Genomic DNA, 14305 nt, shown 5'->3' on the forward strand with positions numbered 1-14305 from the left:
ATCCTCTACAACAGATGATGGTGCCTAAGCTTCAATGTAGGGTCTTATGACAAATGGCCATCATGAATACAACATCCTAAGGTGATAGACAGTCCTATGCAATATTTCTTTCTGTAGGATCCTTCTTATTGGTTGCTATATTATCAGGCTCCTCTTTCTTCAATCCATCCCCTACATATAGTTCATATATAATCTTCCTAGTCACAACACAATTAGATCACCTGTCTGCTCACAAACCTTGAGGATAAAAGACAAATTTCTCTGTTTGGCCCTTGTTAAAAGGTTTCCCTAAGGACCCTCTGAAGGAATTCTTATCTTTTCCTCATTCAAATCTTCCCTGTAACCTGGCCCTTGTATCTGTTTTTTGTTTTTGCTTTATTTTATTCTGCTCCATTAGTTTCTGATGATCTGACTTTTTTTTCTTGGACTATGAACCTCCTTAATGACTTTGCCCTCTGATATCTGTTATCCTGAGTCTTGTCTGTCCGACTTTTGACCTATTGCATGAAGAATAGGGAAGGGTCAGGAAGTCAGAATGATAGTTTCTTTATCTCATCCTGATTCCCAGGCCTTGTTCTCATCCCTAATATACTCCTGATCACTTAGACTTTGTTTCAGTTTCAGTTTTAATCGCTTCTCAGCCAGTATCTAACATCTATATCTGAGTGGGCCCTGGTGTGACAGCAAAAATGAAACATAACTTTTAGAAAACTTTCCCCACCCTTTACCTGAATTAAGGAAGGGAATTCTATGATTGAATATATAATTATATACATATATATTTATATATAATTGATCTTATCATGTCTTTTTTCATGAATATCTTCATAAACATTTTATGCTATATTATCTAGGAAATTGTTAGAACCTCTGGGGAATACATAGGTCATTACAAAAATCTCTGAGTTTCAGCTTTCTTATAGATAAAATAGGAATAATACTTGCAACATTTAATTCACAGGGATATTGTAAGTCTAAAATCAGAAAATATATGGAAAGTGCTTCACAAACCTTAAAGAACTATATAAATGCCAGTTATTACTACTACTACCACTACTGCTACTACTACTACTACTACTACTACTACTACTACTGCTACTACTACTACTACTGCTACTACTACTACTCCTACTCCTACTCCTACTCCTACTACTACCACCTCCACCACTACTCTGGTTAGCATATGAATCCCATGAAGTTCACAAAAAAACTGCATAAAATTTTATTATTCAGATATCATAATGGCATAATTTTGTATATGCTTATAGCTATAATGATAATACTTTAAATTCCTGAATACTTTTAGTCTTCTAAAAAGGTCAAAACATCTTACTCTCTTTTGTATGTTGGTTATATAGAGCTATCATTATCAAGAGAAAATCTGAGGTACAGACAGAAATACAGTGATTGTCCAAATTCCTGCATCTTAACACTTTCTGAGTTAAAACAACAATGAAGGTCTGAGGAGGCCAATGTCTTTGACTTCTGTCAAAGAACTTGAACTCATTCTACTAAAGCTGAAGGCTTTACCAATCCTTTCTTTTTCTTTCTCTGCTTATTTGTTTTCCATTACACTGATTATTAAAAGCACATACTTACTTATGAGTTAAGTCTCGATATTCTGCTACTTTAGTTGAGAAATCAATGATGTGGTCCAAGATTTCTGCGCACATTGTATAATGCTTTTTATAACGAGCTTGAGCTCTTTCTGCTGTTATTCTTTCATGAATTTCTATTTCTTTTTGGGCTTGTTCTTCATATTCAATCTTGGCTTGTCTTGCAAGAGCCTAAGACACAAAATGAGTAATTCTGTAAATAACTGCTTAATTTAACCAGAATAAAAAATGATAATTCATCAAACTTCATTGGAAAGAGAAGAAAAACAGTGACACTCACATGCGTGTGCCTAGAAAAAGGCAAAGAAGAAGGATGATACAATTACCTAGATAATTTAGATTATAGGGAAGAAAGAGCACTCCTGGTCAAAATGAACCAAAGTACTATATTACTCACATTACTTTGAGTTTATATTACAATTTTTTTTAAATGGGAGAAGATTAAGAATAAAATCATCGTTCTGTTTTCCCTAATATCAGACTGATTTCATCTTAATAAAGGTAAGAGTGTGGTCATTCAATTCGGTGCGTACCACTGAAGCTTTCTAAAACAAAATTGTCCTTTCTTAAAATTCTCCAGAAATGACTTTTGTTTTTAGGCACTGTAGTTTAATATATTTGACCTATAAAAAACAGATTGGTTATTGACTATAAAGATGACCAGTGCAAGACAAGCTTCTCATTTGGATTGAATGTCATTACTTAGCCTAAATAAGCAAGCAGTGCCCACTCTTAGACTCTCTTAGGTATACTCTGTGTCTTGGCTCTGGAGCGGCAATGAGACTGACCATGGTGCACACAAGATACTTCAGGCAAAATAATTAAGCCAAATGAGACTCTGACTATATTCCCTAGCAGCACAATAAATAGCAGTACCCAAAATAATAATGTGGAGATGGTAGCGAGAACCCAGACCATCATTTCCAAGCTGCTGTAATAAGCTATCAAGACCTGGACCTACTTACTTCCTCAATCTTCCATATCATTTTGAACCTTGCCAAAAACAAACAAACAAACAAAATCAAAACAAAACAAAACAAAAACGATACACCTGCACTGAAGATCATGAGAAGCTAGTGTAAATACCTGCTTTTCACCTAAAACGAGTAAGAATGGAGTCCTTGAAATGCACGTCTGATATCCATCCCCAGGCATCTTCTCTGGCTCCGCACATGCCCCTGACCATTTTGTGGGCCTCTTCCACTTCTTTTCCCAGGAAAAGATCCCATGATCTTTATGGCTATTCTTGAAAAGATGCTAACTAGTAGCTAGGCTTGCGTATCCTCCACCTATTCACATGCCTAGTCCTCAGAACCATATTCTTTCCATATGTGCTTACTCTGATGTTTGCAATCTAGAACCTCCCTTACCTCACAATTGTTTCCTGAGCAGATGTAAATGACAGCTGGTAAGTTTCATTGTTGCAGGAATTTAGGAGAATTTACAAGTTTTAGTTAAGAGACAGAAAATACTGAATGAGTTTTCCAGACCTGTAAGTAGTTCTATTTATTGTGTTTTTGGATTGAGTTCATATAGAAATAGTTACCACGAAAACAACAGCAACAACAACAACAACATCTTAGTTTTACTGCTCCTGAGTATAAGCAGCCTCTATCAGCAGAGTACAGGCAGCTCCCTAAAATTCCATTCTCATCTATTTTATATATTATATATTTTCCAAAGCCTAACTATTCACACATTTCAGTATACAGGTGAAGATTTAGAATAGAAGACGATCCAAACGTAAAATCTGTAATTCAATTTCTTTGGATGCCAATCTGTTTTCATAGGCCACATGTAAGAGGCTAGAAAAGTGAAACACAAGCAAGGTAAGTTTTGGTTTTAACTCAACTACTCGCCATTTCCTATTCGTGCCTTGCTCTTGCTTTCACTGGGACCTTGCAAAACAAAACAAAACAAAACAAAACAAAACAAAAAAACATGTCTAAGCAATATATTAAATTCCAGAGGCATGATACCATTTGTTTATATGTGGCTTAGGAAAATGGATCAAAAGGAAACACAAAAAATTTTAAGGAAGAGATATTTTACTGCTTCTCTGTCAAGAGCATCCTGGAAATCTTTTAGTCGTCTTTCTTCATATTGTTTTTCTCTGAAAATTCTGTTTTGCCATAAAACTTCCTTTTCATGCCGAACATGCATGAGCTGCACAGCAATGCGACGCTCCTGCTGTGACTGTCTCATTAGACGGTTAATGAGTTGTTCTTCTCGGTAAGCCTCCTAGAAATGCAACATTGTAAGATTCAGTTATTCAAAAAAACTTTCTAAGATTCCAAAATGTGTCATGCTTATAAGCAAATAATTTAAGCTTTATGTTTCTTTAAACAATGTGCGATATTTTTAAATTTTAAAATCTAAATTTAACATTTAATTTTAAAAGTCCATTTTAATTCTAGAAGTTCTTGTTTTCCTCTCCGTAACCCCATTTGAAGTTTTCTTGGCAAAGATGGTGGAGTGATTTGCTGTATCTTTTTCCATCATTATATACAGGAGGAAACTGAGGCAAACAGGATTAAGGTCACACAGCTAGTAAAGGTCTGAGGCTAGATTTGAACTCAGGTTTTCCTGACTCCAGGCCTGATGCTATAACTACTGCACCACGTAGCTGCCCCAGTTCTAAAATAGCAGTATGCAAAGCATCACATAAGTTTTGCAAATAACAAGGTGAGGTGTCTGGGTATTTTTAAATCATTATATATACCCTAACATATTCAAAATGCAATATTATTTCCTCTGAAATTTGATCATAAATAGTGTTTTAAATTTTTTTGAATTCTTGGTATTTTATTTTTCCCCAATTATATGTAAATTTTTTTAACATTCATTTTAAAAACTCTGAATTCCAAATTCTCTCCCATCCTCCTGCCCCATGGGCTGTAGTATACCAGTCACTAATTTATGCACTCCTGGCCAGCCTGCCAGGGTAGGTTGGGCCTTTCCCAAGGAGTCAGTCTGGTCCTCAGCCAGCCTGCAAAGGAAGTCACTAGTATCATCCTGGAAGCCTTTCCAGCTGAGGCTCATGTGTCCCTGGAATGATCTTCAAGAGCCCGACATGAGTATCAAAGCAGGAGAGTTTTGGAGGAATTTTTCTTAAGAAGGACACTGGAGTGTGGATAGATGTGGCCTCCCTTTGTCCCTATTTCTTCTCCTTGATGGGCATCCTGTCTTCGTCTGTTAAATGAAAGGACTGGAGCCTGCTGTTAGTGAGGTTCCTTCTCACTGTCATGTTCTAGGCTTGGGTCTATTTTAGACCAGAGACTGGTACCTTTGTCAGGGAGAGCCCCAGGGGATGGCCTCCTCCATTTCAAGATAGCTTAGCATGTGTATCCACTCTTGATCTTTTTTTGTCATGGTCCTCTTTGGAAACAAAGGACAAACAGCCACACCCAGATTTGTTTTTTTTTTTTTAAAGAGCCCATTCTTTGCTTCATTTTTATTAAGCCGTAATCACTGAATGGGCACTGTCTCAGTCAAACTGAGACCTGTTGAAGACCTCAGCTTGAAAAGGCCAAGGTCCCCTACTACATCCTGGGCCATCTCCAGTGGTCCTGATCCATATCTGGACACTGGACCCAAATGGCTCTGGAGGAGAGAGTGAGGCTGGTGACTTTGCACAACCCTCCCTCACTAAATCCAATTCACTTGCATGTCATGGTATCACCTCCCTGATGTCATGGTCCTCTTTAAGAACAAAGGACAAACAGCAGCAGCAGCAGCAGCAGCAGCAACCCCACCCTCTTCATTGAGAAGGCAAGCAATTTGATATAGATTATATATGTATAGTCATGCAAAACATATTTCCATATTAGTCATGTTATGAAAGAAAACACAGACCAAAAAAAAAAAACCAAACTCAAGAAAAAAAAAAAGAAAGCTAAAAAAAACAAAACAAAACAAAACAGTAGGCTTCAATCTGGATTCAGCCACCATCAGTTCTTTATCTGGGACAGACAGCATTTTTCATCCTAAGTCCTTCAGAATCGTCTTGGGTCATTGTACTGCTGAGAATAGCCAATTCATTTACAGTTGATCATCTTACAATATTGCTGTTACTTTCTACACAGTATATTTTACTTTGCATCTGCTCATGTAAATCTTTTCAGTTTTATGAGCATCCTGCTTATCATTTCTTATAGCACAATAGTATTCCATCACAATCACATAGCACAATTTGTTCAACCATTTTCTCAATTGATGGGCATCCCTCCAATTTCCAACTCTCTGCCACCAGAAAAGAGTTGCTACAAATATTTTCATACATATAAGTCCTTTTCCTCTTGTTTTTTAAAATTTTTTTTGGATACAGACCTATTAGAGGCACTGCTAGGTCAAAAGATATGCAAAGTTTTATAGCCATTTGGTCATATCTCCAAATTGCTGTAAAGAATGGTTGAATCAGTTCACAACTCCACCAACAGTGCATTAATGTCTCATTTCTCCCACATCCCTTCCAACATTTGTCATTTTCCTTTTTTGTCCTATTAGCCAATCTAATAGGTATGAAGTAGTATCTCAGAATTGTTTCAATTTGCATTCCTTCAATCAATAGCAATTTAGAGCACCTTTTCATATGGCTATAGATAGCTTTGATTACTTTATCTGAAAACTGTTCATATCTCTTGATCATTGATCAATTGGCCCCTATTTTTATAAATTTGACTCCGTTCTCTATATATTTGAGAAGTGAGGCCTTTATCAGAGAAACTTGCTTCAAAATTTTTTTCACAGTTATGATTGCTAAATGCATTTCCCTCCATTCTATTCTCATTTATTCTATTCTCTCTCTCTTTTCATCCTTTACCTCCTCAAAAGTGTTTTGCTTCTGACTACCATCTCCTCCAATCTACCCTTCCTTTTATCACCTCCTCCCACCCTTGTCTTAGTCCATTCCCCTCCTACTTTCCTGCAGAGTAAGATAGATTTCTATATCCAATTGATTGTGTATGTTATTCCCTCTTTGAGTCAATTCTGATCAGAGTAAGGTACACTCACATGGCCCCTTTCTCATCTCCCCTTCCCTCCATTGTAAAAACTTTTTCTTGCTTCTTTTATGTGAGATAATTTATCCCGTTCTATTCTTCCCTTTCCCTTTCTCCTAGTGCTTTTTCACCCCTTATTTTTTTAGATATCATCCCTTCATATTCAACTCATACGTTTGCCCTCTGTCTATATATACTCCTAACTGCCCTAATAATGATAAAGTTTTTGAATTACAAGTATCATCTTCCTATGAAGGAATGTAAACAGTTTAACCTTGTTAAGTCCTTTATGATTTGCCTTTCCGGTTTACCTTTTTATGCTTGAGTCTTGTATTTGAAAGTCAATTTTTTTTTTTATTCAGCACTGATCTTTTCATTCAGAATGCTTGAATGTTCTCTATTTCTTTGAATATCCATTTTCCCCCCTGAAGGTTTACACTCAGTTTTGCTGGGAAGGTGATTCTTGGTTGTAATCCTAACTCTGCCCTCTGGAATATCATATTCCAAGTCTTCTGATCCTTTAAGGTAGAAGCTGCTAAAACTACACAATACTTGAATTATTTCTTTCTGGTTGCTTGTAATATTCTCTCCTTGACCTGGGAGTTCTGGAATTTGGCTACAATTATCCTGGGAGTTTTATTTAGGAGGTGATTGGTGGATTTTTCAATGTCTATTTTACCCTCTGGTTCTAGAATATCAGAGCAAATTTCCTTGATAATTTCTTGAAATGTGATGTGTAGGCTCCTTTTTTGATCATGGCTTTCAGGTAGTCCAATAATTTTAAAATTATCTCTCCTGGATCTATTTTCCAGGTCAATTGTTTTTCTAATGAAATATTACACATTCTCATCTATTTTTTCATTCTCCTGGTTTTGTTTTTATTGTTTCTTGATTTCTTATGAAGTCATTAGCGTCCATTTGATCAATTCTAATTTTTTAAGGAATTATTTTCTTCAGTGAGCTTTTGTACTTCCTTTTCCATTTGGCCAATTCTATTTTTTAAGGAGTTTTTTTTTTTTCTTCAGTGAATTTTTGTGCCTCTTTTTCCATTTGGCCAATTCAGCTTCCTTCTCCTCACTGGCTTTTTGTACCTCTTTTACCATGTGGCCCATTCTGTTTTTTAAGGTTTCATTTTCTTCAGTATTTTTTTGTGTGTCTCCTTTACCAAACTGTTTTTCATGATTTTCTTGCATCACTCTCATTTCTCTTCTCAATTTTTCTTCTACCTCTCTTACTTGATTTTTTAAAATTCTTTTTGAGCTCTTCCATGGCCTGAGATCAAGTAATATTTTTCTTGGGAGTCTTTGGGTGTTGGAGCTTTGACTTTGTTATCTTCTGAGTGTATTTTGATCTTCCTTGTCACCATAGTAACTTTCTATGGTCAAAATTTTTTTTCTCTTGTTTGCTCATTTTTCCAGTCTATTTCTTGACTTTTAACTCTTTGTTAAAGTAGAGCTCTGCTTTCAGGATGGAGGGCTTCCCTCTGCCCCAAGATTCAGGGGTTTTGTGCAGCTGTTTTCAGAGATACTTCTAGGAACCTGTAAATTTTCAGTTCTTCCAAGATGGTATGACCTAAGGTGAGGTACATTTATCATTCTCCTGGTCTATGCTCTGGTCTGTGAGTGACCACAAAGCACTCTTTTTTTCCCTGGAACTGCAACAAGGGTCTCTACTCTAGTGCAGCCACAAGCTCTAGTAGGCTAGTGCTCCTCCTTGCTCTGGGACTGCTACCCAGGACTGTGACCCTGATCTGAGTATGGGCAAAGCAACAGAGTCCTACCTCCAGTGCAAGTGAAGAGACCCCTGTAATCTCCTTCTGACCAGCTATTTGACCCCCTTGACATCTGTGGGCTGAGAGCTCTGGAAGCAGATGGCTGCTGCTGCTGATCCAGTGACTCCCAAGGCCTGCTCCTAGTTTGCTGGGGCCTGGTCTGTGCTGGCACAACTTGCACTAGACTGTGCTCCATTCTCACTAAGGTGCAACAGACCTTTCCTGCTGACCTTCTAAGTTGATTTTGGCTGGAAAATTATTTCATCCTGTCCTTTTATGGATTCTGCCACTCCAGGATTTACTTTATTGGCATTATTTAAAGGTGTTCAGAGGGGTTTTGGGGAGAGCTCAGGTGAATCACTGCCTTTTCTCTGCCATCTGGGCTCCACCTCATAAATAATCTTACTCTATGAAAAATGTCACCACTAAGATATGAGATTTTTACCTTATTAGAGAGATTCTGTGGTATAGGGAATTTTACTGTGTATGCCATACTGTTATAGTAGAACTCTTCAGGAAATAATGCAGATAGCCCTTAGCTAAAGATGCTAAATTGACTACAGAGAGAACATGATTAGCTCCCAATAGGAAGACTGAAATATCAGCATGAAGAACTATTAAGGGAGATGGGAATATTTAGCCTGAAGAAGAGATGAAGGAATGGTTGTGTGTGTGTGTATGTATGTGATCATATCTCTCTAGGGGGATTAGATTTATTTATTCTGCATTGCTCCAGAAGGTAGAAGCCTAGAATCAAGAGCAGTACCATAGAAAGAAAATTGGACTGGGAAACCCAAGACATGAGTTCTAGTCCTATCTCTGTCATTTGTTAGCTATGTGAACTTAAGTACATAATTTAATTTCTCTGGGGACTTGATTTTGTCATCCGAAAAATGAGAGTTGGACTACATTATCATAGGACCCCTTTTAGCCTCATGGAGGGGGAAGGTAGTTAGTCATAGGATCATTAGAGGAAGGTATGAGATAGAAAATCTAAAATGTTCAAATATATTATTTAATTTTTAACAAATGAAGCTTTTTTAAGAGTAAAGTTTCATGTTTCAATGGTTTTTAGATCTTAGGAAGATAAGAATAGAAATTCATCTCTATGAAAATCAAGATTCAAATAACATGAGGGACTTTGTCTATTTTATTCAGTTCAATGCAATAAACAATAAACATCTACTACATAAAAGGCATGATTCTAGGTGCTACAGGTACAAAGATGAAATCAAGCATAGTCCTTGTCTTTAAAGAGCTTATAGTCTAGTAAGGAGAAGGATGTTAAGAAGATATCTGCACAAATAACAATAGCAGCTCTTTTTGAGGTAGCAAAGAATTGGAAATTGAGGGGATGCCCATCAATTGGGGAATGGCTGAACGAGTTGTGGCATACGAATGTAACAGAACACTACTGTGCTATAAGAAATGATGAACAGGCAGACTTCAGAAAAACCTAGAAAGACTTACATGAACTGATGCAGAGTGAAATGAGCAGAACCAGAACATTGTACACAGTAACAGTCACACTGTGCGATGACTGACTTTGATAGACCTAGCTCTTCTCAGCAACGCAAGGATCTAAGACATCTTCAAAAGACTCACGATGGAAAATGCTATCCACACCCAGAGAAAGAACTGTGGAGTCTGAATGTAGATGGACGGAAACTCTTTACTTTCCTTTTCCTTTGTTGTTTTGTTTTATTGCTTCATTCACGTGGTTCCTCCCATTAGTTCTAATTGTTTTTTACATCACGACTAATGAGAAAATATGCTTAACATGAATGTATATGTAGAGCCTATATCAGAGTGTATACTGTCTTGAGGGGGGAATAAGTGGGAGGGGGAGAAAAACTCAAAATCTTATGGAAGTGAATGTTGAAAACTAAAAATAAATAAATTAATTATTTAAAAAAGGGCAAGATCTGCTTTGCTTTTGTTTGTATATCCCCACCGCCTAACACACTGGTACTTAATAAATGTTTACTAATTGATTGATAAAACAAATTAAACAACAAATGCAAAAGACAAGCCAAATGTCATGAGAGATTTGAAGTAGAATCACTTCTCGCTTGAGAAAGGTTGGTGGGGTTAGGGTGTGTGTGAAGTGGAAATCAGTTAGTGCTTCATAGCAAAGGTAGGACCTTAACTGTAACATAAAGGAAGGAAAACACTTTACCAGGTAGAGATGGGGTGAGACCACTCAAGGGATGGGATGGTATAAGGAAAGGCAAAGAAATAGGAGAGGGCAAGACAAAGATAGGTAACAGAGAGTAATATTACTGTGAAATAAGTCTAGAAAGATAGGTTGCACTTATAACATGTTTTATGGATTACAAAGTGCATTCCTCACAATCTTTGGGGCCAGAATGTGAAAGGTTTTTCAAGTTAGACTAAGAAATTTGTATTTTACTTCGTTGACAATGGCAAAATACTAAAAGTTTTTAGACCAGGAGAATAAGGTGATCACAATGGTGAAGCAGGAAAAAAAATCACATAGGCAGTTGTATGAAGAATTAACTGGAAAAGAACTGAAAAAAGTTGGATATTTGTTAAAATGGTTAAGGAAAGAGGCGATGAGGTCCTAGATGACAGAGGGTGTAATGGAATTAGAAAGAAGAAGAGGACAGGAGAGATATTTGTAGGGCTAGAATCAATAAGCAGCATTAAAGGTAATCACGAGACAGATGTTGACCAGAAAAGACAGTGGATTTCTCTTGTAGCAAGAATGAAGGCTGGACAGCTCTTGTGCTCCATTGATACCCACATAAAAGCAAGGGTCATCCTGGATCTGGAAGAGATCTGAGACCTACCTCTCAGAAACCTACAGATAGAAACTGCTATCCACAGAAATCGAGAGGCTTGTCTTAAACTATATAGACAGAAAGTAGCAAAGTGAGAATTTGCACCTAAGACCTCTGATTCCATATCCAACATTCTTTCTATGGTATCATGCTGCCTCTAAGAAGACCACTAGCGTATGAGGTGAATTCTTATGGATGATTTGAGGGAAGAGAATGGATAAGAGTCATACATGATCACGATGGTATGGACAATTTATGATCCATTCCATTTTCAGGAAGTACTAACATCAAAAGGATATCAGAAAATCAACAGGATTTGGGATTTACTAAATTTGGGGAATGAAGAAACAGGTACAAAGGGATGACTGGGCTTTCAAGTTTAGGTAACTTTATGTTTTCTGGTGCTACAAACAGAAGTTGGGAAAAGCTGATTTTGGAGGGAAGGATGTTAAGTTCATTTTTTTTTAGCATGGTATGGTGGAAAGAGCCATCACTGTAGAGTTGGAGGATCTGGGTTCTAGTACTTCCTTTGGTTTTTACTGCCTGATCAACTCTGGGCAAGTCATATAACTTACCTGGTCACAGTTTCCTCATCTGCAAAATGAAGAGGATTAACCTAAATGGCTTCCTCTGGAGTTCCTTCCAGCCCTCAATTCATGATCCTCTAATTCTACACTATTAGCTTATCCAGATTAATAAGAGCAGTGGTAACAACAGCTCAGAGAGTGAGGCAGCATGGTAGGGTGGATAGACTGCTGGTCTTAAGAGTCAGGAAGACCTGGGTTCAGATCCTATCTCTGAAAGTTACAAGCTGAGGAAGTTGGACTAGCTGGTCTCAAAGGTCCCTTCCCTTTTAAATCTATGATTCTATGAATTTTCATTTATGTATCACATTAAGGTTTACAAGGCAATTTCCCTACAACAACCACATGAAATAGGTGAACATGCAGCAAGTGTTGGACATACAGCACTACACAGAACTGGAGAGAGATAACTCTAATTATTACAGAAGTGATAATTAGAAGTCAGGAGAAGATAAGTTATTCAAAGGAGATAGCATAAAGAGAAAAGAGAAGATGCCCAGCAGGAAGAGGAAAGAGGGACCAGTGAAGAAGATAAATAGTTTAAGTAACACAAGGAACACATTAAGAGTGCACATCATGGAAGCCAAGGAATCATCATGCTCAACAAGAAGGGGATGGTCAAGAGTGTCTAATGCCATCCTGATTAAAGTGTTGTTTCTGGAATAAGGGGGCAGTTTGCTATTCTCTGCTCTGGTCAGGTTGCATCAGGAATATTTTAGGAAATGTTGTCTATAACTCAACTACACTCTGACTATGATATCCCCTCCTCACTTGAATGGGAATCAGCCACTAGAGATATCCTGGGCTTTAAAAGGCCAGCTTTGGCATGCTCCTTCTAAGTTCTGGGCCTCTATCTCACTTCCAGGACATCCCCAGTCACGCCTAACCCTTCCTTTTCTAGCTCCCTTTTTATGGGTTTTCTTTCTCCAAAAGAATATATGTTCCTTGAGTGCAGGGGCTGTCTTGCTTGTTTTTATGTGTATCCCCAGTGTTTTGCATTACACCTGATACACAGCAAATACTTAACAAATGTGCTATCTACATATCCATCCATCTAAATGCAGAGTAGTAAGGGAAGATGAAGACTGAAAAAAAAAATCAAAGCCTCGTGGATTGGTTGGAGTTTACTGATGATCTTAGAGCAATTTTGGTTCAGTGGTGGGGATAGAAATCATAGTGCAAAATGTGAGTAAGTAGAAGGAAGTAGAAGCATAGAGGGTAGACTCCTTTATAGAAGTCTGACAGGGAAGGAGGGTAAGAAAGAGATAAGATGATAGCTTGTGAACTGAGAACTCAAATTGTACCTTTGTAAGATCAAATAATTCTGGAGTATGCAAAAAAATTCAGTTGACAACTCAGTGTGCCCCCCTCCCCCTATATTAAGATGTTCTCAACAGGGACAAGAAAAATTGTTAAATTTGTCAATATTTGTCCCTTCCAGTTTTAAAATGCAATGAGCCTATGACTCCTGCATTTGATTTGTTCTGTTTCACAATGGAGGTTAATTCTGAATCTTGCATAACACTGTTTTGGTGTGTTTATTTCAAATAAATGTTAAAAGATTTAGGATGTATTCAAATGGCTGGGTTATCAATATGTGATGAGATCTTCACATTTTGGCTATCTTAATAACCAAACTCAATCATTCCTGTATGATTTCTATTTATTTAGCAATTTGCTACAGTACCCTGAGAAAAGAATTATTGTTAATTGGTGCTTAGTATATAATGATAGCTAGTATTTACAGCATACTTTAGGTTTATAAAGTATATTATATATGCCATATTATTTAATCCTTTCAATAAACCAGTGAGTTAGGTGCTGTAATTATTTCCATTTTACAGATCGGGAATCCGAGTCTGATAAAGGTTAAGTGGCTGACCCAGAGTCACATGACTAGTAAGTACCTAAGGCAGGATTTGAACTCAGGTTTTACTGACTCCACATTCCACACTTTATCTACTGTGTCACCTAGCTCTATTTATAACCTTATAAAATACCTCTATATATGACCTTAATGCAAGATGCATCTAGTTCCCCTTTCTCATCTTTCAATGAATTCCAATACCTAGAATAGGTCCTTATGCCTAGTGGATATATAATATTTGTTAAACGGAATTGAAAAACTGTGACAGCAACTATACACACACATATTCTCCATATGCATGATGCACCCTTTGCATAATAAGCCCAGAGTTACTCTCTATAGCCACTAGATGGCAATACCGCACTGATCAGGCCAAAAGTTTTTATCCTTGTGCGATCTAAAGAACCAACATAATTGAAGAATTGACAAATGGATGGATGAAGGAGGCACAATTGTGAAACACAGGGACTTTCGTGATGCAATAGTATGAATGGATAGGAGAAATCTGAGGGAACAAAAACTGGAATGCCTCTACTGGGGACCAAATTGCTACACACTGTGTTTTACTGGCTAAGTTCTAGTTCTGTAACATTTAGCAATTTAGAATTAGGATCTTCTCGTACAAAATTTAAAAAGAATACATTGAAAACACTCAAGCCCTTA

At 37.2% G+C, this 14305-nt stretch overlaps 1 protein-coding gene across 1 annotated transcript in view; it reads right to left on the bottom strand.

Annotated features, from left to right (window-relative positions):
- Positions 1–14305, bottom strand: part of LOC114032719 (sperm flagellar protein 2-like) — a 222684-nt gene that overhangs the window by 141711 nt on the left and 66668 nt on the right. The window contains exons 8-9 of the mRNA XM_027848143.1: positions 3669–3857; positions 1600–1787 (exon numbers count right to left, since the gene is read on the bottom strand). Of these exons, the coding sequence (XP_027703944.1) occupies positions 1600–1787; positions 3669–3857 (377 nt within the window). The remainder of the gene's footprint in view (positions 1–1599; positions 1788–3668; positions 3858–14305) is intronic.

This window comes from Vombatus ursinus, unplaced genomic scaffold (genome assembly GCF_900497805.2).
Source record: "Vombatus ursinus unplaced genomic scaffold, bare-nosed wombat genome assembly UNPS02000255.1, whole genome shotgun sequence".
NCBI lineage: Eukaryota > Metazoa > Chordata > Mammalia > Diprotodontia > Vombatidae > Vombatus > Vombatus ursinus.